This window comes from Opisthocomus hoazin, chromosome 4, assembly GCF_030867145.1.
Source record: "Opisthocomus hoazin isolate bOpiHoa1 chromosome 4, bOpiHoa1.hap1, whole genome shotgun sequence".
Taxonomy (NCBI): Eukaryota; Metazoa; Chordata; class Aves; order Opisthocomiformes; family Opisthocomidae; genus Opisthocomus; species Opisthocomus hoazin.
In genome coordinates, this window is record NC_134417.1 from 46497847 (window position 1) to 46518811 (window position 20965).

Genomic DNA, 20965 nt, shown 5'->3' on the forward strand with positions numbered 1-20965 from the left:
GAAAGACAAGAGCAGCAAATGCGTGCTTCTGTCTTCTTGTGGCTTACAAATAAATTATCTGAACTCCCTTGGCATATGTGCAGTCCCTGGGAACTGGGATTTCAGGTGGTACTTCCACATCCGATGTGTTTTTCACTGTGTCCCTTGACTTCTGCCTTTGAAGTGGGAAAACAACCAGGCTTTTGGTGACCTTCAGCTAATGTTTCTGTGCCTATTCCACTTGTTCAAACCCAGCCCAAGCCTGAGTTGTTTGAAGTCATAACTTTATCATGGTCCTTCACTTTCATGTGCAAAAAGGGGGTTGTAGATTCTGTCTAGATACTGCTGTGTATGTAGCAGCAGCAGTTGCTGGGCTGTTGCAGCGGCTGTTCTCTGCCTCTGAAGGCAACCTCTGCAGTTCACACAAAAAGCGTGTTAGCCTGTAGTTTGCAATAAAGAGCGCTGCTGCTGCTCTCTGCTAACTAAAACTAACGTTTTGTAACAGAAAATGTGTGTGTTCAGTTGAGCACCTCATAGAATTAAGAAATTAACAAATGATGGCCGTAACATTTTCATGAGCATAGTTGTTACAGTTTGTCACCTGTGATGTTTATCAACAGCAGTTGCTGTTAGAGGGAAAAGAGACTTGGGAGCTTCGGTCGGCGTTATGCTGAGTGAGACTGCTTTACCAAGTATAGCCTGATCACAAGTCCTTTAAAACTGTTTTAAAAAACACCTGCATTAGAAAGCTGTGCACTCAGAGTAGCATGTGACTGAATTTTGTGACAACTTTATGCCTGTGCAGAACATTCTTCTTCCCCAGAGTACCACCTCCAGTTAATCTGTTTGTGCTTTGCTGGACTACTGTTTGTAAAACTGGGAATAATCTCTACAATGAGCTCAATGTCTGGTTTTTTTTCTGTCTCCTAGGTGTGGAGGATCAACACAAAACATGATATTATTTATGTAAATGGGTCTGTTCCCGGCCACACAAATTGTCTGGTGAAGGTAGGTTTGCTAGTTTCAGCTTACTGGTATTAGTGACTCCTGAGCTCTCTCCAAGTCTCTGCTTACAAAAGGAAAAATACTGGTTGAATGCAATCTTCTTTTCTTCAGAGTCCTATCTTGTACTGTTGAATTAAAGGGCAGTAGGATCAGTTCTGTAAAAGAGAGTGATTAATAGGGGCGGTGGGGCACCAGTTACTCTAAGCAGCTCATTCTTAGGTTTGCACTGGGCTTGTGCACCCACACAGCCTGTGATAAACCAACACAGTCGCTCTAACCCTGTGGTGTGTGTGTCAGGGCTAGGTCCATCCCCTTTTAACACTAATCTGAGTCAATAGCGCGGTGGTGGGGTGTCCAAAATATTATTTAAGGGCTTTAGTCATGAACAGAAATAAACAGCAAGCAGTGCTTTAAAGGTTATTCAAAGCATTCCCATACAGTGTAGCAGTTACCTTTCCAAGGAGCAGTTGAGGTACAGAAGGAGACAGCTGAAGTTCACAATAATGATATGAGTTCCCTTTGCAATCAGTATAAATATGTCAGTGTTACTTTCTGCGGCATTCTACAGAAGTAATTTCAAATTTTATGGAGATTGTTTCAGGATTGTCTATGAAAAACAATGAGGAGTCTAATATGTGTTCTTACAATGTAAATAATCCACAGCAAAGCAAGAAAAGTACTTTTAAGGATTATTTTCAAAATAGCCTTTTCTTTCTATTTAGGTGTATTCTACACATCTGCAAGCACAGATTGCTTGGAGGAGGTTGATTCCTTTCTGACTTAATAGGTTACAGCGTATCAAGCATCTTTATTATGAATGATTATAAAGATCTAGTTGTACCTACACCTATATATCTGATCACAGAATCACAGAATGTTAGGGGTTGGAAGGGACCTCTGGGGATCATCTAGTCCAACCCCCCTGCCGAAGCAGGGCCACCTAGAGCAGGTTGTACAGGAACTTGTCCAGGTGGGTTTTGAATACCTCCAGAGAAGGAGGCTCCACAACCCCTCTGGGCCACTTGTTCCAGTGCTCCGTCACCCTCAGAGTAAAGAAGTTTAAAATCCTCATAACTGTTGTAGGGATTTAAATGATCCCGTTCTTGAGAAGTTACAGAGTGCGTAAAGTTCAGATGTTTTCAACTAGTTTACTTTGTTCTTGTCATGTTTTACTGTAGGCATCCAGTTTTTGTTATGTATTTCCTAGTTGTGGCGCCAAACTCCACAGTTATTTGGCATTAAGTAAAGCAATCCTAGCTTTCAAACAGGTATTTTACACACAGAAAAAGGAAGTTTGTTGTTGTGTTTCTCTCATTGGAAATAAGGCCTTTTTTAATGAGTGAGGTATCTCTAAAGTGGTTGGTTGTAATGTCCAGCCCAAGCCTGCAGAATACATTACAGATTTATCTCCCAAGATAGTGAAAACCAGTTAACAGATGCCCAGAAGAAGCAGTTTTCAGGATAATTTCTGCAAGATTACTGGGTATGACATCAGTGACATAGAATTAAGACTGTAGTTTGACTGGCTTTTCATCCATACCTTTTCTTCAACTGTGTTGTAAGTATGTTTTCTAATCCTGAGCCATGAATCTGATTGCTGTATGTTAGTCTGAGGTTTAATTGTGAATTTGTTGTAGGATGTTATTTTTAAATTACAGCATATGCATGCAAGCAGTATAATACAGCTGAAAAATGAGTAACATTTGATGCCCAGACTTTATGGGTCTTAATAGTACTCTTAAGCAAGAGGTAATTGTTGCAAAAGGTTGTACATCTTGTTCCCCTAGTCATGCTGTTAAAACACACGCTTACATGGTTCAGTAGCAGCTGCATGCACTCATCTCGGATGTTGTATCTGCAAGGATACAACATTTGATGAAGCCACTGAGATTCTGAATACAGTGCTTATTTCTAAGAGCTCATAACTTTTATTCTAACTAGACTTAGTAAATTAATTTTTTTATTTCTGATTTTAAGTGAGCTAAGAAAACAAACATTTATTAAACATCTGTAATATAAACTGTTTTTAAAATCAAAGCTATGTGTGTTAATACTGCACATTCTTATGTACACCATGAAGATCTCATTTAAACAAATCAATGTCCCCTTGCTAATCAGGTACTGCACGCTTCCACTTGGAGAAAAACCTCCAGGAAGTGTTAAGTGCTTCTTTCATGATTGGGTCACTTCCACCGTTTTCTTCCGCCTTCTCTTTTTCATTACCCAGACATAACTCTTGCCTAGGCTGGAAAGCATCCCCGTTACCACCTTGGATTTACTGGTTTTGTTCTGAAAGCAGTTCTGCTGTTAGCTTAACAGGATCCTTGAGGCAGCAGTACTGCCATAGTCAGCACCCTAGTTAACAGGAGACTGCTGGGCCAACCCGTCTGAGCATATGCAGTAAAACAACCGCGTTGACACCTGTGATGTGAAGAGAATAATGGACTTTGATTGCCACGGCAGTCTGCTGCATACGATTAAATGTTTGCCATGTCCAGGGGTGACTTCAGTTCGCTCGCCATGGATGATGACTGGAACTTTATCCTAAGACCAAAAGTTAAAATGGCTCCATTATGGTTTGGGGTTTTTTTTGAGTAAACTTTATCTGTCATTATTAACTAAGTGGCAGAAGGCACTTTTTTGACTGCTTTACTAAGTCTTGTACATGATGTCTGCAAGATGCAGCAGAATCTGTATTAGTTGTATTTGGAAGCTACCCATGTATGAAAATGTTTTAAGTCATAGTTACCTGCAATTTAGAAGTCCAGGTAGCTTGAAGTATGAGTTTTGGCATACACATTTCAGAATTGCAGCTAATTCCAGTATTAGAAATGAGGATTGAGGACCCATGGGAAGAATGAGGGATTTCATCCCTTAGAGCTCTATGATTAACATAATACAGTATTTGAAAGATCTGGATCAAAGTGTTCCACACTAAGACTTTTATGACTGTTAGTAATAAATAACCCTGTTTTGAGATGAAGTTACAGTAGTAGCTATTATTACTATTAGGAAATAGATTTTAAAAAATTGTTTCCACTCACATATTTGGTGTTTGGAGGGAGTATGCAGTCAGCAACAGTTCACTCCAGTTCTTCGAGCTGGTGAATCCATTTTGTGTTTTTCTTCCATAAGCCGCAGGCATTACATATATTAATTAAAAAAATCTTCCCTTATATTTTCAAGTACAACTCTGAGGAGTAGAAAAAGTTTTAATTAAAAAAGCATGCAAAGCAATACTATTCAGTATGTGTTCTCTAATTTGTGAGGTTTTTCTTCCATTTAATCTTGCTGCACTAATCTGTAGTGTTTTTAGCTTGATTCTTAGGCCTTTCTTCCAGGGTGATTTCTTATTAGCATATAGACTTCAACATTCTATACGTTGCTGTGTATTTGTTTGGATCCGTAGTTGGGGGGAGAAATTATGGGATATTCATGTTAGTAGTTACTGTTCATTCCACTAAATACCTGCCTATAATTAGGTAGGACTAATGTCTAGCGGATGTGGATCCATCTGTCGTTCAGCTCAAAAAGTGCACTATCACGTAATACTTTTCTCTTGTGTGTGTCTCTAAGAGGAAGGCATTGGTGTTCAATACACACTCCATGTTGCTTGGTAACCATTAAAACCACAGTGCACCTTTAAGCATATATTTATCTTGTATGTTCTGTATTTTTGGAAACTTAGTGCATCAGCACTGTATCCAGACCGAGATTAAGCACTTGCATTTTTGAAGTTTCATTTTCAGCAGAAAAAGTACACAATAGTAGGATTGATGGATTCCTGGTTTAATTAGAAATCAGTTTTCATTTGAAAACACACTGAAGCATGCAGGTAAATAACTGACATAAGTAATGTTTCTAGCCAACTGGAAAACTAATCAAAAAAGCTTACTTTAGCATAGATTTCTTTCTCAATGACAAGGTCTAATAAAATTAAGAAACTTTAGCACTATGCTAGAATGTATGGATTTTTTTTCTTACGAGAGTAACATCACAGAGTAAGCATCTGTAAGTTATATTGTGTTGTGCCTGTTGAGATAGCCTACCTCAGGTACTACCTGTTTCTGTTGGTGTATCTTCTTAGATTCCAGGGCCTAGAGTTACCATCCCTGGTGTTAATCCCCTAGGAAAAAAAGCTAATGTTGTTTTCCTTTTGGAAGCTTATGACTCAGTTTCTCAAGTATATTATCAAAAAGTTCTCAGTTCTGTCATTCAAGAGAGAAGCACAAGACTAACTCCCTTTTTAAATAGATGCTTTATAATGGAGGGGATACTGTAATATAGTTTATTATAATACAGGATATTATAGTTTACATTTGATAATGTTTTATACGTGTCCAAATTTTAAGGCATCTGATTTTCTTAGGACATTCGATGCTGATCACTTTGAATAATATATCACTTGTGGTGAAAGCAGAAATTCTGTCAAATCTATGTAACCCATAGAGAGGTCTGTAGTAGTTTGCATCCCACTTATTTTGTGTCACACTTGCCAATATTACTGTGTGCTGAGCTCAGATTAGGGACATGCAGGAATAGTGTCATGCTTGACTTTTTTCACATGCCTGGTCTGGTATGTTGGGCTGCATGATAAGAGTTGTGTGGAGCAGTTTTTTTGGTTGTTTTTTTTTAAAGACAAAATAGAAGGCTGGTCAGAAATGGATATAGTTCTTGAATTCAGTTTTCTGTCTAGCTTCAAAAATAGCATGGAAGCTGAGCTAGGTAAGGTGTAATACCCAAAGAGATAATTTCTAGCATTCTGTATATTTAAACACAATTTTCTGTTTAGCAAACAACTTTGATTTTTTGCTGTGGTTGCTAACACAGCCTGAAGCCCTGTTGTACTACAAATGTGAGTTGTGACTTAAGCATCAAGTTTTGATGCCTGTTTAAGGCCATATTAAGTATTTTGTGCTGGCAGATTTCTGAATTTGTGTTTGTTTATACTACCTATTATGCTGTCGGTATATGGGACATGCATATGTGCAGTTTATAAGTGTCTGAAAAACCCTCTATGACTGTTTTAAAAGTTTAGTGACAAAATACTGACCAGCTCCAATTGCAGCTTTCTCTAGTGTTTTTCTCAATAAAAAAACTTCACAGAGAATATACCGTAGTGTATATGCTACTATATACACTATCTATGTACAGTATAGTGTACTATAATATACAGCAGTATTAATGTAGTAGTTAAGCAAGCCATGTGTTTATGTTGTGTTGAGTTATATAGTGAGTGCTTTTGTGGTTTGTAATAAGTAGTTGGGCTCTCAGCCCAATTCCTTCTGTAGGTGAGAGCTAAATTGACAGGATTTTAGTAATACAGAGCATGAAAACTTACTGTGATGTCATGAGGGGGGAGGGGTCCTCTTTTTTATTTCATTTTTCTTTCTTTTGTTTTTCTTTCACTAATATATTGAATGGCATCAGTGCTATCCATTGTGATAACATTGGGTTTACATTAGGAGGAAACCTGTTTAAAATACTCGTTTAAAGTTTAATGATGTCATGTCTAAGATTTTGAGTTGTAGACATCATTTTTTTCTTAGGGCCTAAAAGCAGTAATGAGAGAAGTTTGTACATTAATTATTTGTACAGCCTTGCTGTAAAAGGTTACCAAAGCAATTGCTTATAGAATGCAAAAAATATTTTGTGAACTTCAAGTGATTGGGAAGGAAGTAAGTGGAATGTTACTTGGTACAATTTTATATTCATTGCAGTGAGGTGTTGTTTTCGTAGAATATGTTGTTTTCAATATCTCAAGTTTTGGAGCCTTGGGTTGGTGAGGAATAAGGTGAAAGACATTCAGTGGCAGTTTTTTCCTTTATTAGGGATGTTCTCGGAAGGTTACTTGGGAGAACAGGAGGAGCTCTACTGTACACACACGTTCTTGTCTATGTACACGCTTACACAGACAAGTGTAAACTGCTGCTACATACCATTTAGCTCCCTTATAATACTGTGAAATTACTGTGCAGGGATTTGAAGTAACACATACAGAAAACCTTTGGTATGCTGCATCCTTCATAAATGTAAAGGAAGTAATTCTCTTTGGAGGACAGATAAATCATTCCATATTTTAAGTTGCTTCGAGGTACTTTCAGATGTAAAATAAAACTGAGTTCTTCCTTTTGATAGGAATAACAATAATACCTGTCTAATAACTTTTGAAACTTAGAAGGGAGAAAGAGGCATGTTCGTTCAGTTTGGTAGTGATGCCCTAAGATGGTGCTTCAGGAGTAGAGCTTGAATTGCATTTGAAAGCAGTGAATGTATAAAAAGATGGAAAAAGAGCAGTAGTTTTCACCAAGTCAAAGAAATACTGTGTCAATTACACCAATCAAAAGGAAAAGGGTATCATAAGGAAATAATTTTAACATCAGATATGGCTTGTGCTTCTGGGACCTGTCAAGCTTCTGAGGAGCTTGGAAGGGGAAAAATGAAACAGTATTGTACTCCTCTGCAAGCAGCAGTGGTCTGTTGAAAATGTTTCATAAGAATTCTCCTTATCACACAAGAGGCACTATCTGCAAAATGCCACTTGACATTAGTATGTAAAATGCAGTGTTAAGGCTGAACGGAAAGCTTACATTTATTTAGGTAAACTAACAGAGGACAAAAATTAGGCTTTTGGGTTTGCCTTCAGTTAAGAGCAGATGTCTTACTTCTAAGTCCTATGATAAGAAGTTTTTTTTAGAAAAGGAAAAAAAAATTTAATTCCTGTCGCTTTCCAGGTGTCCAAAACTGCCTGTAGTGACACAGCCTGTATGTAACAGCACGTTATTTCATTGTGAGAATAATCCAAAATAACAAAAAAGTAGACATGAGAAACATTTTAATAAGATACATATGAACTGATTCTACTTCTGATAACTTGTCTATTTTCATCTTCCTAATATTATTGTAACTCGTGTAGAGACAGTGGGGGTTTCTGCTGTTGGCAAAGAAGGCTTATGATGTGTAATAGGATTAGGGAGTAAAAGAGAAAGGGGCAAGGGAAATAATAGGTAACTGGGGACGTTACTAAAACATGTTTTTATGTAGCAAAAGAAACAGCAGCAATGTATTGAAAGAGAAGGATGACTTCTCAGACTCAGCAGTTCAGATGGCACAGCTGAAGCTATCTGACTGTGTTTCCTCTGAGCTCACTGCTGCTGGAACTGTTGCAGCAAAGGGCTTTGGACTTTGACCTCAGCCTGGTTTATTCCATGTAGATATGTAATGAAAATTGCTGTGTGCCTGGACTGCAGGTACTTCAGTAGTTGTACATGGCAGTTTAAAAGTGAATAGAGAACACTTTTAATAGGGAGATGTCTGGTAGAAGAGGAATGATCTACTCAAAAAGCTGAGTAGCCATCCTACCTAATAAAGTGTGTTGAGCCCTTCACCCACTCATTCTCAGCAAAAGCTTTTCTTTTGTTTAGCAAGCCTGCAGTTAGAAAACTGCTGGAACTTCCTTGGGGTGGGGGACATGACCCCCCACCCCCCAAAAAAACCTCAAAAAACCACAAAACTAAAGACCAGTTTTTCAGAAGCTGAAGTTTAAGTCCATTTTATTGTGCACTTCATCTGCAGGAATCCTCATGGACTTTGGGAAAGGCTAAGTCATAGCAAATATGAATGTGGTAGATACAGTGCTGTCAGAACAGAACTGTAAGTGGGCATAAAATTGTTTTATTTAATTTCTGGTATAAATCACAGTTGTCATATGTGAAGTTTTTGTCCAACCAAATAAGAACAAGCTTCTTGTTCTTTAAAAGCCCACCCAAAAAAAATATGAGGAAGAGCTTGTCTTCCCTATACTAAAATTTTGTCTGATCTATTTGTACTTTTTTTTTTTTTTTTTAAATCCAGTTGAATATAGTGCCTGAAAGGGGTTATTACAGCTGAGGAGAAAGATCATATGTAACAATATAGAAATGAAGAATTCAATTTGAAATAAAATTTCATCGCTTGAGAATTTGTAGCTCTTTTTTTCTTCGAACATACCAGCTTTCTATCTTCTACCGCAAACTGCTTTTTGCTGATAATTCTAGCTACTAATTTTCTTTGGAGATTGGAGTTTCAGGGGCTAGACTTTACATCTTTTCACATGTAGAGGGGTCAGTGCAGATAAGTTACTTCTCTGCAGTATTACAGTTCTTGTAAATTAACTTTTTTAAAGGCTCGTGTTCTACAAACTTGGGTACTGATTCCTGGGTGAAAAATTCTAGATGCTTAACTCTGCATTTACTGAATAGCTCTGCAGTAGCTGGAGACACATAAACATAGCTTTGCAAAATTAGCTGTAATTAGTTTGTATCATAAATACAAAGGCATGTCTTGGTTGTTGAAGAGGTGATTACACTGCATAATATAACTTAATATGTATGTAGGAAAGTACTGTGGGATATAAACAGTTTAAAAAAGCCATACTTAACACACATGTATTTTAATAACATTTTAAAATATTGAGCAATTAATTCATGAGAGCAGGTTTTGATTCTCTCACAGGATGATACAAGCGATACATTATCTTTGGATTTTTTGTTTTGTTTTGCTGTATTTTTTTAAAAAAGGTCCTTAATGATGGGTAGAAATGTTAAATTCAATAACTGGGGTTGACATTAAAATAACTGATGATTATACATGGAATTCTTCAGATAAGTGTTACGTGAATGTTGTTGGGTTTTTTCTTATGCATGCAAGGTGATTTCTTTAATTTCTAGTGTATCACTGTCTGATGGTCCTCTGGCAGATTTATTAACCCCACCCTTCCCCCTCCTGCTTTTTAGGTCAAAGATAGCAAATTGCATACTTACAAGGACTGCAATAAAAACCCTCCATTCCCTACGTTTTTTGCTGATGGAGATGAAAAACTACCAGAAGACTTGTATGATGAGGAGATTTTCCAGTTCACAGATCCATCTGTCACATTTGCATAGTGTTCTTCACATCTTTTGAAAAACGACGAGTTTGTTATTTTCAAGAATATTGCAATGCTGTATAAGAGTAAACCTATGAATTGCAGTCTGGCCAATGGACTTGAACACTTCAGATATTGCCATTTTGGTCAGGTAATAAGATTTACCACTGTCTGTTTCAAACTTGTATTTGAAGCTGCAGGTGAGTCTGAGGAACAGGTTCTAAAGCACACCAAACAGTTTGTCTACGGTGATCTTTGTCCTCTGTCACAGCCTGTGAGAAGTTAGACATTGCTGAAAAACTGTTGTTTTGAAGATGGTTCCATTTAATTTTCTGAATGCTACCAAACTTTCTGTTTTGTGGAAAGTATTTTGGCCAACTCTGATAAAAAAACTTTCAAATCTGCTTTTGCATCTGGGGGGATGGATCAATCAGATGTGAGTCCCGCTTCATGAAGAATAATGCAAAATAAAACAGGAAAATGCATTGCTCTGTAGCAGCATGAGCTTGCTTTGTTTCCTTCTTTTAATCAGAGCTGTTTCTTTCCTTTTGCTTTAATGTTGTGTTGAGTTTAATGTAGCAGATACCCAACAAATTTTCTAGAGGAAAGATGATGCCAACCACTGTCTGTCTCTTCAGAGGGTTCTGGCAGTGTGTACGGTGAGGGGGTGTTCAGATGGGAAATGTTCAGTAACAAAGCAGCGCGAAGACCGCAGTGGCCACCTGTTTGTTGCCTTCGCTGGCAACTTATTCTGAACTTCACAGAGGATCCCTTGCATGATCTCCGCAGAAATATCTCCACATCTACCGTTGTCTGTGGGATTCTTATGCTGTTATAGGAGAGCTATTACAAGGAAAACGGGCCAAATGTGAAGGATTTGTCTTTATGATAATGCTTATTTTTCTTCTACCCCACCTTTCAGTACCAGCTGGAATCAATACACTCCCTTTATTTTTCATCTTACATGATTTACTATTTGTAAGTCTGATCTTTTGAACACTGTAAATCCTCTCACGTCCAGAAGCAAGTACCTGCATAACTGTCAGTGCCATCTGAGTGCTTACTTACAAGCCCTGCAGTAATTCCAAGAATTTGCATATGCTAAGCTACCGTTAGTACTGTGGCAGTGCTGTCTTTGCAGCTTCATCACAAGACATCAAATTTCTAAAGACCTTACTAATAATGCTGTCCAATTTAAAAGGTGATGTCATTATGATATGTCTCAGTCACTGAAGATGTTTTGAATTTTTTTGTAATAGTGGAAGAAACCACGTGCCATCTTAAAGAGGCTGTATATAGCTGCTGGCTTGTAGTAGACTGGGAAAGATCATTAGAGACTGTGGCGTGGAAATGTGAACTGGTAAATACCTGCATTGTAGGGTATCCTTTTAGCTGGATTCAGTTGAGTTAAACATACAATTCAGATGCCGATTATTCTAATCATTCTTCAGAATGCTGAGTAACAGCACCACTTTCATGCTTCCCCTTCAGTAACACTGGCTCTGCAAGTGCAGACATCACACACACAGAGCAGATGTGATGCAGAAAGCCCACACATGTAGCAGATACCCAGTGGGACGTCGTGTCTTGTCCATCATACTAGTAATGAGTGCAACCTGTCACCTGTTCCGGATGAGGTGTTTGGTGTTCCATCTGCTGATTGCAAAATATATTTTGAAAGGTACAGCACTTGAAGTTTAGTTTCTGTTGAACACATGTAAATCCGGGTGTGTTCAAGTGAGTAGTCTGCTGTCCTGTTCTGGTTTGTGGGATAATTCTGGCACGTGTGCCTTCCTTGAGGAACTTTTTGATTTGGGGGGGGGGACTGGGGTTTTTCGTTGGTGTTGATTTTTTTTTTTGGGGGGGGGGGCGGGCGGTGCTTAATTGGTGATGATCCTGGACTATCGCTGAGATGACCACATGGAGGGATGCTTTCCCCTACTCAGTTTCTCAGCAAGAAGTTCCAGGGCTGTGAGATCCTCTCCTGTAAGTTGCTATATTTTGGGTTTGTTTTCAGTGTATGCTTTGGAAAGCACCAAGAATCCAACGTGAGCTCAAAGGGAGCCACAAGTTTAAAAAAAGTAAATTAAAATTAACTCTGTATCAAGTGAGATTCTAGCTTGAGGTGAAATTCGACAACCTACTTCAATTCCTTTCTCTTTGGTAAGAGAAGAACAACTGCCTTTTTGGCATAAATGGTGACATTCCAGTGATCTGATCATGTTACTTTTTAGCTTTGTTGTCCAGGGAATGACTGCAGTCATTCAGGGAATTCTGTAGTTAACGTTGCTTTCCGTTTGTTTAGCTTTAAAATTTCTGTTGAATCCTGTATACGATCGGCGTAGTCTCTGCGGTCGTGCTTTTGAAATGCATGCTGGATGTGAGCCAGGTTGATTTTTTTTTTTTCCAGATGCTGCTTTTTCAAGTAGGTGTTGGTCTCATTTTTCTTGCGATGTACAGGCGAAACCTTTTCAATCTTTGTTTAAACAATCAAGAGTGCTTGGATACTAAAGAGCTTTCAGGACTGATGTCCTGAAGGTCAGTATATTCTGTAGGGCAGATACAGGGTGAGATGGGTGAGATCTGTTGATGTGAGCTCAGAGTAGTGCAACCTAGATTGGAATGTAAACATCTTAGACCTGTTCTTCCATCAGGTGCTGGAAGGCTTCTGGTGTTTTCTGTTTAATTTTCCATACATGTCCAATCTCTCTGTCTTCTCCTCTGCTGGCTAAGGGAGGGACTTTGCACAGGAGAAAGACGAGCTGAATTTATTTCAAGGAGCAAAATGGTTCAGAAGTCTAATGACACCAAATGCTTTAAGCCCACCTACAAGTTTGTTCTTAGAAAAGGCTAGGGGTGCATACTGAAGTATTTTTAGATTTTACCGAAGGTGCTGAAGCTGAGTATTTATTGCTTACTCCCTCACCATGGCTGAAGGTGGTTGCGGCTTATGGAGCAGATGTGCTTTCAAGAGTCAAATAAAAGCAGACAAAAATTAGGCAGATATCAAACCCTCGTGTGTCAGATGAGCCAACAGTTTCCAGTGCTAAGGGATGTGTTCATTTTTCTGAAACGGCAAACCAAGGGCTCTGTTGCAAGTAGATGTCTGTGCATTTTGTTGCTATTCCCAAGTACTGAAAGTTTAGAGCCATCAGGGAACATATGCCCAGGCAGCAGCAACAGCAACAAAAAGAAGCTCTTATTCCATATTACCTGTAGGTTATTAAAGAAGAAGCTGAATATGTTACCAGGAGTCTAAATCACTGGGACGACATCCTACCCAGTGCTGCAGTCTGTTTTGCTGTCTGAGGGAGTAGTTGTTGGCAAGCTCTGCTACCACTGCTGTAACTTGTGAAGCAGTTGAGATCTGCTGTCAATTGTGTACCTGTTTCAGCACAGAGAGAGGACAAAGTATTGATCTCCTCTGGGAGTATGATGCTTAGAAGTTGTGCACTCTCAGCCCCTTCTGTGTCTTTGGGCTGGTAAAGGGCCTGTGCTTTCCCTAGCACGTGCCATTTTGCTTTGAGATGCTTAAAAATCAAAAGGGGATCGAGCAAAACGCATGAGTGCTTTTTAAAACCATGAGTGCCAGTAGGTTTATTGTGTCCTCTCCTTAATTACCATCTTAGCAAGAAACCTGTTGTGCAGCTCTTCTTTTCTTGTGTTTTCTGGCAAAACACCGGCATACACCAGTGCCCATACACCCTGAGAATTTGACTGTGCCTGTAACGATGAGGCAAAACGTGGATACAAAGCAGTTCCTTCGTATTTAGTCTGTTTTCTGCAGGCATTTGTGAATAGAAGGGTTGTGAGTGAGGCACTGAGCTGGGGTTTGCATGTCCAGGAGCACTCTGCCCCCCTCCTTAGGCTCTGCTGTTTGTTTGGGCTGGTGGGGTGTTTTTAACATCACTAACGCTGATTTGGAGGAGGATGTAGTTTTAGGCTTTAGCTGTATCCATGGCTTCATGGCGTGACTGCTTTGAAAAATAAATACTCTTGATTAATAACGCCTCTCAGTGGTTCTAATAGTACATGAATAAACAGTGGCAAGCTTACAATATAAGTCGAAAGTAAAAAGACGGCAGGAAGAGGAAATCAAAACACTCATCTGTCATTTGACAGCATAATTGCAGTCATTGATGATAAACAAGCAGAGTTTATTTCCCTTGAATCCATACTTTTAAATACCGTTGCTCTGTCGTTATGTGAGACCGATAAACATTTTCTGTTGCTGTTTTCACTTGATGTGGAAAAACGTGGTTTGTTCTGTTAGCATTTAACAAATATTATTGTAGTAAGCTGAAGGGATGACGGGAGTTTGTATGTAGAATTTCGCCTTCCTCCACCCTCCATGTGGATTTTGGAGCCTGGTATGGCCCAAACTTCCCCTGAAATTACTGTTTCCTTGCTGAATTCTAAAAGTTCTGGAGAACTGAAGGGAGACAGATGACCACATAAACCATGAGCGAGGCTGATCTGTGTAACCCAGCTGCCCCCGCAGTGCCTGGCAGCAGAGAGCCCGACGTCCCCGGCCAGCAGCTTTGCACTGGCAGCCCCGTGCAGGGCAGACGAGTGCACCGGTCCAAGCCCTGCACCAGTGAGCTCCAGCACATGGGGCTCCTGCGTGATGCCAAGGTAATTGCTATTTAAATGAAATTGCTGGCCCAGTCCTAGGGTGCTTCATAAAGTCTGGCTAATAGAGGGGGGTTTCCTGTCCTAACAACCACAGTGAGGATGGTGGTGGGGCTCATTCATTTTGAGTGCTGTGTCTGTAACCCTGTCCCTTGGATTGGATCCTTCTCCTGATTTACGTCATTCCCACGTCCCCTTGAAACTTAACATGGGTGTGCCTCGTTTTCATAGTCGTAAGCATTACTTGTACACCATGTCTTCTAATAATTAGCTCCTATGCCCTTCAGTGCACAGATAGTGCTTATTAATTGCATTTAATGAGCAGCTCTCACCTGCAGGAAATTGCCCTGCACTGTTACACGCCTTAGTGTGTAACAGCATAGTATAATTTATTTATAGAACACACTTGATGACACTTAGCTGTAAAAATATGCAAAAATGCTGACCTTGGTCTTGGGTATTTATTGCTTTTGGAGAAAGCGTGCAGTTTCTGGTGGAGGAATTTAAGTCAATTACGCGTAGCCTTAACATTATCACGCCAGAAAGATAATTTATTTCAATTGGTGCAGCTCTGCTGTGTTTGAAGTGTGGCAGCAAAACAGGTAGAAAGCTGGCAGTTGTTTCTGGGGGCTATGTTGTAGTGTGTGTGCAGCAAGGTGCATCAGGTAGTAAAGGGGTACATTAGGAGTGATGGTCTCCAAATTAATGCAGCCTGCTGACCTGCCTCACGAAGTACCCAGGAAGATGTGTGACGTGAACTGGGGAGGACTATCACACCAGTTCAGTCCCCGATTGTTCTGTCAGCACACTTTTACTTGCACCTCTCCCCTCGTTTTACGGAAGTGTGTGCGTGGTAAGTGTGAATGTGTCACTGGGGTGGGATTCATCAGAAAGATTTCCAGCAGCTTCAGTGTCCAGGATAACTTGAGGACTGATAGTGTCGTAGTTCTCTGTATATTTGTCCCACTTTCCAGCAGGATATCACATGGGGGTTCCCACCTATGTGTACGGTTGGTATGCCGTAGACTCATTTCTGTTTGAATACCGAAGACCTGAGGTATGTTCTTGCTTTCTGATCTGAGTGGGCAACCGGTAATTCGTGGAATTGGAGCTCCTACCTAGCTACTGCCCATGGTGAACTGAAAATCGCTGCTTGTGAATAATTTGATTTTTGGGTTAAGTTCACATTCACTTTCATGGCGGTAACTTTGAGCACTAGAACAGAACCCAGAAGAGGCAATCAGCTGGGAAAGCAAATGCAGTTTCCAGTGCGAATGCAGACAATGGCGTGAATTATTTGCTGTAATCTGATGAGTATACGCTGGAGATGGAGCCTGCTGTACTCTGGTGCTTACTGCTGTGTCTCGAATTCCGGTGTGCAAAATCTTCTGGCATAAGCTGTACGTATTGAAGTCAAACTATGGATGAATCCAGCTTTTGGGGATTTGGAAGGGGTGGGATTGCAAGGGGAAGATGTTAACAAAAATTTTGTTTAAACCAATTTTATGTAATTCAGATTATGCTGTATAATTTGCTTTGCATTTCCCTGGGTAACACAGTCAGCTAAGTCAAGTTTTCATCTGTCTGTTTTCATCTTCCTCCTCGTTTCCTTTCTAAGTAGTGGAAAACCTTTGTGACAACCTTAAAAAATGTGGGGTTTTTTTGCAGGTACTCAAACAATAACCTTGAAGAGGGTCCCTTGGCAACCTGCTGCTCTGTTGAAAAGCAGTATGATTCAGCTTTCATAGGCAAGACAGACATTTTATAATTTTTTTTATTATTTCTAGAAGATCAAGAGGAAAGATTAACATTGCTGGAGGAGAGGCTTTTCTATATGTGGCCTCTCTGAAATCAAAGTTCCACAGATTCACACCAAATCCTGCCTGAAAGGTGTTACTCCATGCAGCAATGAACTCGCAGCACAAATTACAGTTTTGGTGCCTCAGTCTTGTGTAAAATGCATCTGCCCAGCATCACACAAAATATGGATGAGAGAATTTGGCAGTGGGTGATGACAGACTTATCACATGGTGCAGATAGTTCAAAAGTTCAAGCACCTTTCTCTGCAGTTACCCAGAAAGGCATTTCTGTCTGCTGGTGTGTTTTCAAATTGCACCACCTGTTCCAAAGGGAGATTTTCCTCAGAAGCTTCCATGTACTGCCTTAGGCTAGCCTGAAATTTTCCTTTTTTTTGCCTGAAATTTTAGAGCTGCATATGGAGAAATAGCCTGATAGAAAAGAAATGGATTTCTCTTCCCTCATCTTCCATTTCCCTTGATCACAGGTTAACAGAGAACTGCTTTCCCTGTATGCCATGTTAAGAGAAAATCAGTTGTTTTCTGTGAAATTGTCAGTTGATTTCTAAACTGTGATTTCACCCCTGCAGAGAAGATGCTGTGAAATGTCCTTTGGCTCTTTGTCACCCTATCCTGGAGCCATGAGGCCACGGCTCTGAGCCCAAAGGCTGTCAGCCTGCAGGAGCAGCAAGTGCCAGAGGCAGAATGTTTTGAGCTTTGTTACACGAAGCTACTTGACAACTCAGTGGTGCAGCCACTGAAGCTGACCTGTTACGGGGTGCACTGAGGACACTCACCCACTCTGTCAAGCACACGTTGCGTGCTAGGTGTTTCAGAGAGGCTTTGTCTTTTCATACTGTTGGAAAGCCAAGAAGTGCTTTTGGAAGCACTGTTTGCTAAGTACCCTGCACAGTGGCTCTTCTTATAGGCATGAACTTCTGCAGCTCTGAGTTAGTAGCTGAATAATCCAAACAACACGGTGTATACACTGTGTGTGTGTGTATGTGCCTGTCCTCCAGCGCCTGCTGCTTGTTCACTTCTGATTGGGAGACTCAGTGACAGGCTTTCAGGCATCGCCTGTTTACAGTTCAGTGAAACCGCTCCAGTTGGCAAAGCAGTCTGTTCTCTGCACTCTTTGAAGGAAGAAACAAAATCAAATGGAGTGCTGAAACTTCAGTGTAGACAAGTAAGCAAAAGCGTTGGCCTGCTCCCCTGTTGTGCATCCCCCGCAGTCAGATCTGTTATGTTTGCTGATGTCCAAAATGTGTGCTTTGATGCGAACACAAAACTTGCTCATGTCTGAAATGCAGTCTGTATCAGAAGTACCGTCAGTGGTGTCGTCTGTTCTCACTGAAGCCAGTGTTTTAACTGGTCATCTTCTCTTAATCACTTAATGAGCATTATTGTGGATGATTAAAAGTAATTGATTATTTGCAAGCACAGAGAGATTTTGACAAAACAATTTCATAGTTATTAAATATCAAGTTAAAATAATTGCCGTTTTATAAACATACAGTAGCTCATCTGTTAATTCATGTTTAGGAAACCTAATGAATTATTAGTGCCCAGTTCTTTACTTATAAACTATTTTTACAACCACAGACTCTTAGCTTTCCAAATGCTATTACATGTGTTTAAATTTATCCTAGTAGGCAGTGGCTTCAAGAGAGCACAAGTCTGTGAAATGTCAGTAAACAGCAACATTTATCCCCCATCCCACAGCCTGTGGAATTTAAATGAAACAGGACACAGGACGAAGTGTTTTAAGAGATCCTGGGAATGCAGAGGCTGCTCAGAAAAGCAGTTTGAAGGAGAAGAGAGTAACCACCTGGCAGATGAGGACTGGGCACATCGTTAACAGCTGCACTACACTTTGTGCTGCAGGTTGGTGGGAGCAAGGGAAGAGACTGTAAAGCCAAGATGGACGTGGCGAGTAAATGTTTGTAGCTAAGGACTACATTGAAAGGATCTGGCTGGGCATCATCTGAGAGAACTACCTGACAGAATCGGATAGATAAACTCTCAGAAGGGCAAGGCTGGAGGAAGATGGGGGGATAAAGATGCCCTGTGCCCTCGGTGACCCTGCTTTAACCCAGCTGAAAGGATAAGGAACCCTCTTGAAAGGAGAAATTCAGGCACACAGTGTTCAGAAGAGGAATCCAGATGCTGAATTATTTTCTGAGGGAAGTGCCTGCCCATCATGTGCAGCTAGGCTTTCATTCCCTGATTAAGGGCAGGATTTAAATTTAAGCCCCATCCTTGGTGATTCCTATTAGCTGTCTTAAGTAGTCCCTTGCCTGCTGTGCTGGCTGCTGTGCACTCTTGGTACTGAGAGTATTTTGGTACAGGGCCAGCAGGACCTATGGACCTCACATTTTGAAAGCTGAGTGCAATGCAAGGATGATGATCTGTGCTGAGGTGTCCGTCAGCCTCTGCCCCTCTGTCCTCCTCTCATTTGTCTCTGTTTGCATCCCTGTGGCAGTGGCTGTGAGTCATTTAATAACAAACCTAATTACTGCTGGTAACTTGTAGGGTGTGTTATGGCCAGTAAACAATGCGACAGCCAACAAAAAATAGAGGGGATACAATACATTAGATGGGTGGAGGAAGAGAAAGTTTTGTTGAAGGAATTAAATAGAGAAAAGACTTCATTTTGCATCTCATCCATACCCAAAATTAGCTACAGAGAAATTTTTGAGTAGAGAGGGAAAATGGGATCAGGCGTAGTTGTAACTATACCTCTGGTGCTTGATGTCTGTGGGATGTCAGGTATCATAGTCCCACTCCTGATACTTCTGCAGTTTCACTTGGAATTTAACATGTGTCTGACAGGCTCTGTGACTGATTACATCTGTGCCTTCCCGGCGGTTCGTACATAGCTCAAATTATGTTAACATCTCCAGAAAACTGTTGACAGACAAAATCCTAAAAGGTGATAATATCTTAATAACAGCTATGCTTTTTTTCTCTCTTTTTTTTTTTTCTTTTTTAATCTTCCCTCCCCTATCAGTAACTCACTGTAACTGCCAGACAGGTCTGTGAACCCTGATCATCTGTTATCGGGCACTGCAGGTTTGGTGTGACAGCAACGGTGCTTGGGTTCTGCACATGGAAGTCCACTGGTTTGAGTTTCTCATGTGAGAAACAGAGGATGCTTGGCTCCCTTGTTGCAGAGAGCTGTAAGATAGATTTTATTTCACATTAATTTAACCTGCTTTTCCTCAGCTGCCTCTTTCCTTCTCTACTGTGGTCAGTTTTCCTTTGCATTTAAAATCGCGAACAGCAGGGCAGAATCTGACCATTTTTGCACTTTGTGGGTTCAAGTATTCAAAAGCAAAACTTAAATTCTCCAGAGCTGATTATTTTAGAGACTAGAAATTGGATCCCATAAAATCTAGCTCCAGATTTTATAGATTCACAGATTAATTAATCAAATAGTCAGTCTACCTTGTATACATATAGATCCCTAATTTCATACCATTTCTAGCTATAATTCCTAGTATCATACTGTTTCATTGCAAAATCACACATTTTTAAAATTCCTGAGTACAGAAATATGCATTTTTGCGTGTTCTGCTGCGAAGCCTGACCCAAGGGAATGTGCGTGAAAGGAGTGGATGTGGGCGTACCATCTCCACAGTGACAGTAACTCGAAAGAAAGTGGAGGGCAGGCTTTGCCAAGGCAGCTCTTCACCTGAAGGACTGGGACAAGTGGGGGTGACTGGGGAAACGGTGACTGTAAGACGTGGCTTGTGCTGGAGGACTGCAGGACCACGTGTGTTTCCAGCTCTGGAGAACGTGTGCTCCGCTCCAGCCAAATACTTTCCTGTCACCAGGAGGTGACGGCAGCGATGTACTTCCAACCTCAAAACTGATCCCAGTGCTGCAACCTCCAGTGAGCCCTACAGAGCCAAATATTGTGTCCCAATTCTTGTCACACCCTGGGAGTGCCTCCCTGCTGTAGCACAGAGAAGGCTTCGCACCTAAATGTAACTGGTCTGAGGGCTCTGCTGAAGTGGTGAGCATTTTATCAAGTAAGAAATCTGCATTTTGTTCCCCAACAGCTCCCCATACTCAGGTTACCAAGGTTAATGCATATAGCAGCGTCTGCTTGGTCTCTCTCCCTGTGGACAGCTGAAGACTGTTAGCCCATTTTGTTTGCTATTTTGCAGGTTTACTTGTAGGACTCATTTTAGAAATGCAATGAGGGGGATGGATACCTGGGTGCTGCATCTCAGGAAAGTTTGCAGCATCGTTTTGTTTCCATTTGGTCAGTGAAATGTTCATTGGTTCCCATGGGAACACAGGTAAGACAATGCTGAGTGCCTCGGAGAAGTCTATGCCCTAAATAACATTAATTATGACCATAAAAGTGCATGTGTGATAGAGAATTTGAGTTAAATTCAGACTGGGAAAAAATCCAGGCTGGAAAAAAAATCAAGCCTGAGAAGGTTTGTTTGGATCCACGAAGATTACCTAACTCTAATGTTAAAACACTCAATACTTTTCTACCTTCCTCCAGTAGTTTCTGTCACTACACTTCATGCAGTAACTGCGGAATGCTGTAGGCTACAAGATTAATTTGAACTAAGGGCTCAGATGGTTGGGTTTTCAGTGAGTTCACCCATCTATAAACTAACCAGACCTT

General features: G+C 40.5%; 1 protein-coding gene across 1 annotated transcript in view; it reads left to right on the forward strand.

The window, feature by feature from the left end:
* MRPL3 (mitochondrial ribosomal protein L3) overlaps positions 1-10374 on the forward strand; it is a 31256-nt gene extending 20882 nt beyond the window's left edge. The window contains exons 9-10 of the mRNA XM_075418883.1: positions 910-987; positions 9759-10374. Of these exons, the coding sequence (XP_075274998.1) occupies positions 910-987; positions 9759-9908 (228 nt within the window). The 3' untranslated portion in view covers positions 9909-10374. The remainder of the gene's footprint in view (positions 1-909; positions 988-9758) is intronic.
* Positions 10375-20965: the final 10591 nt, after the last annotated feature.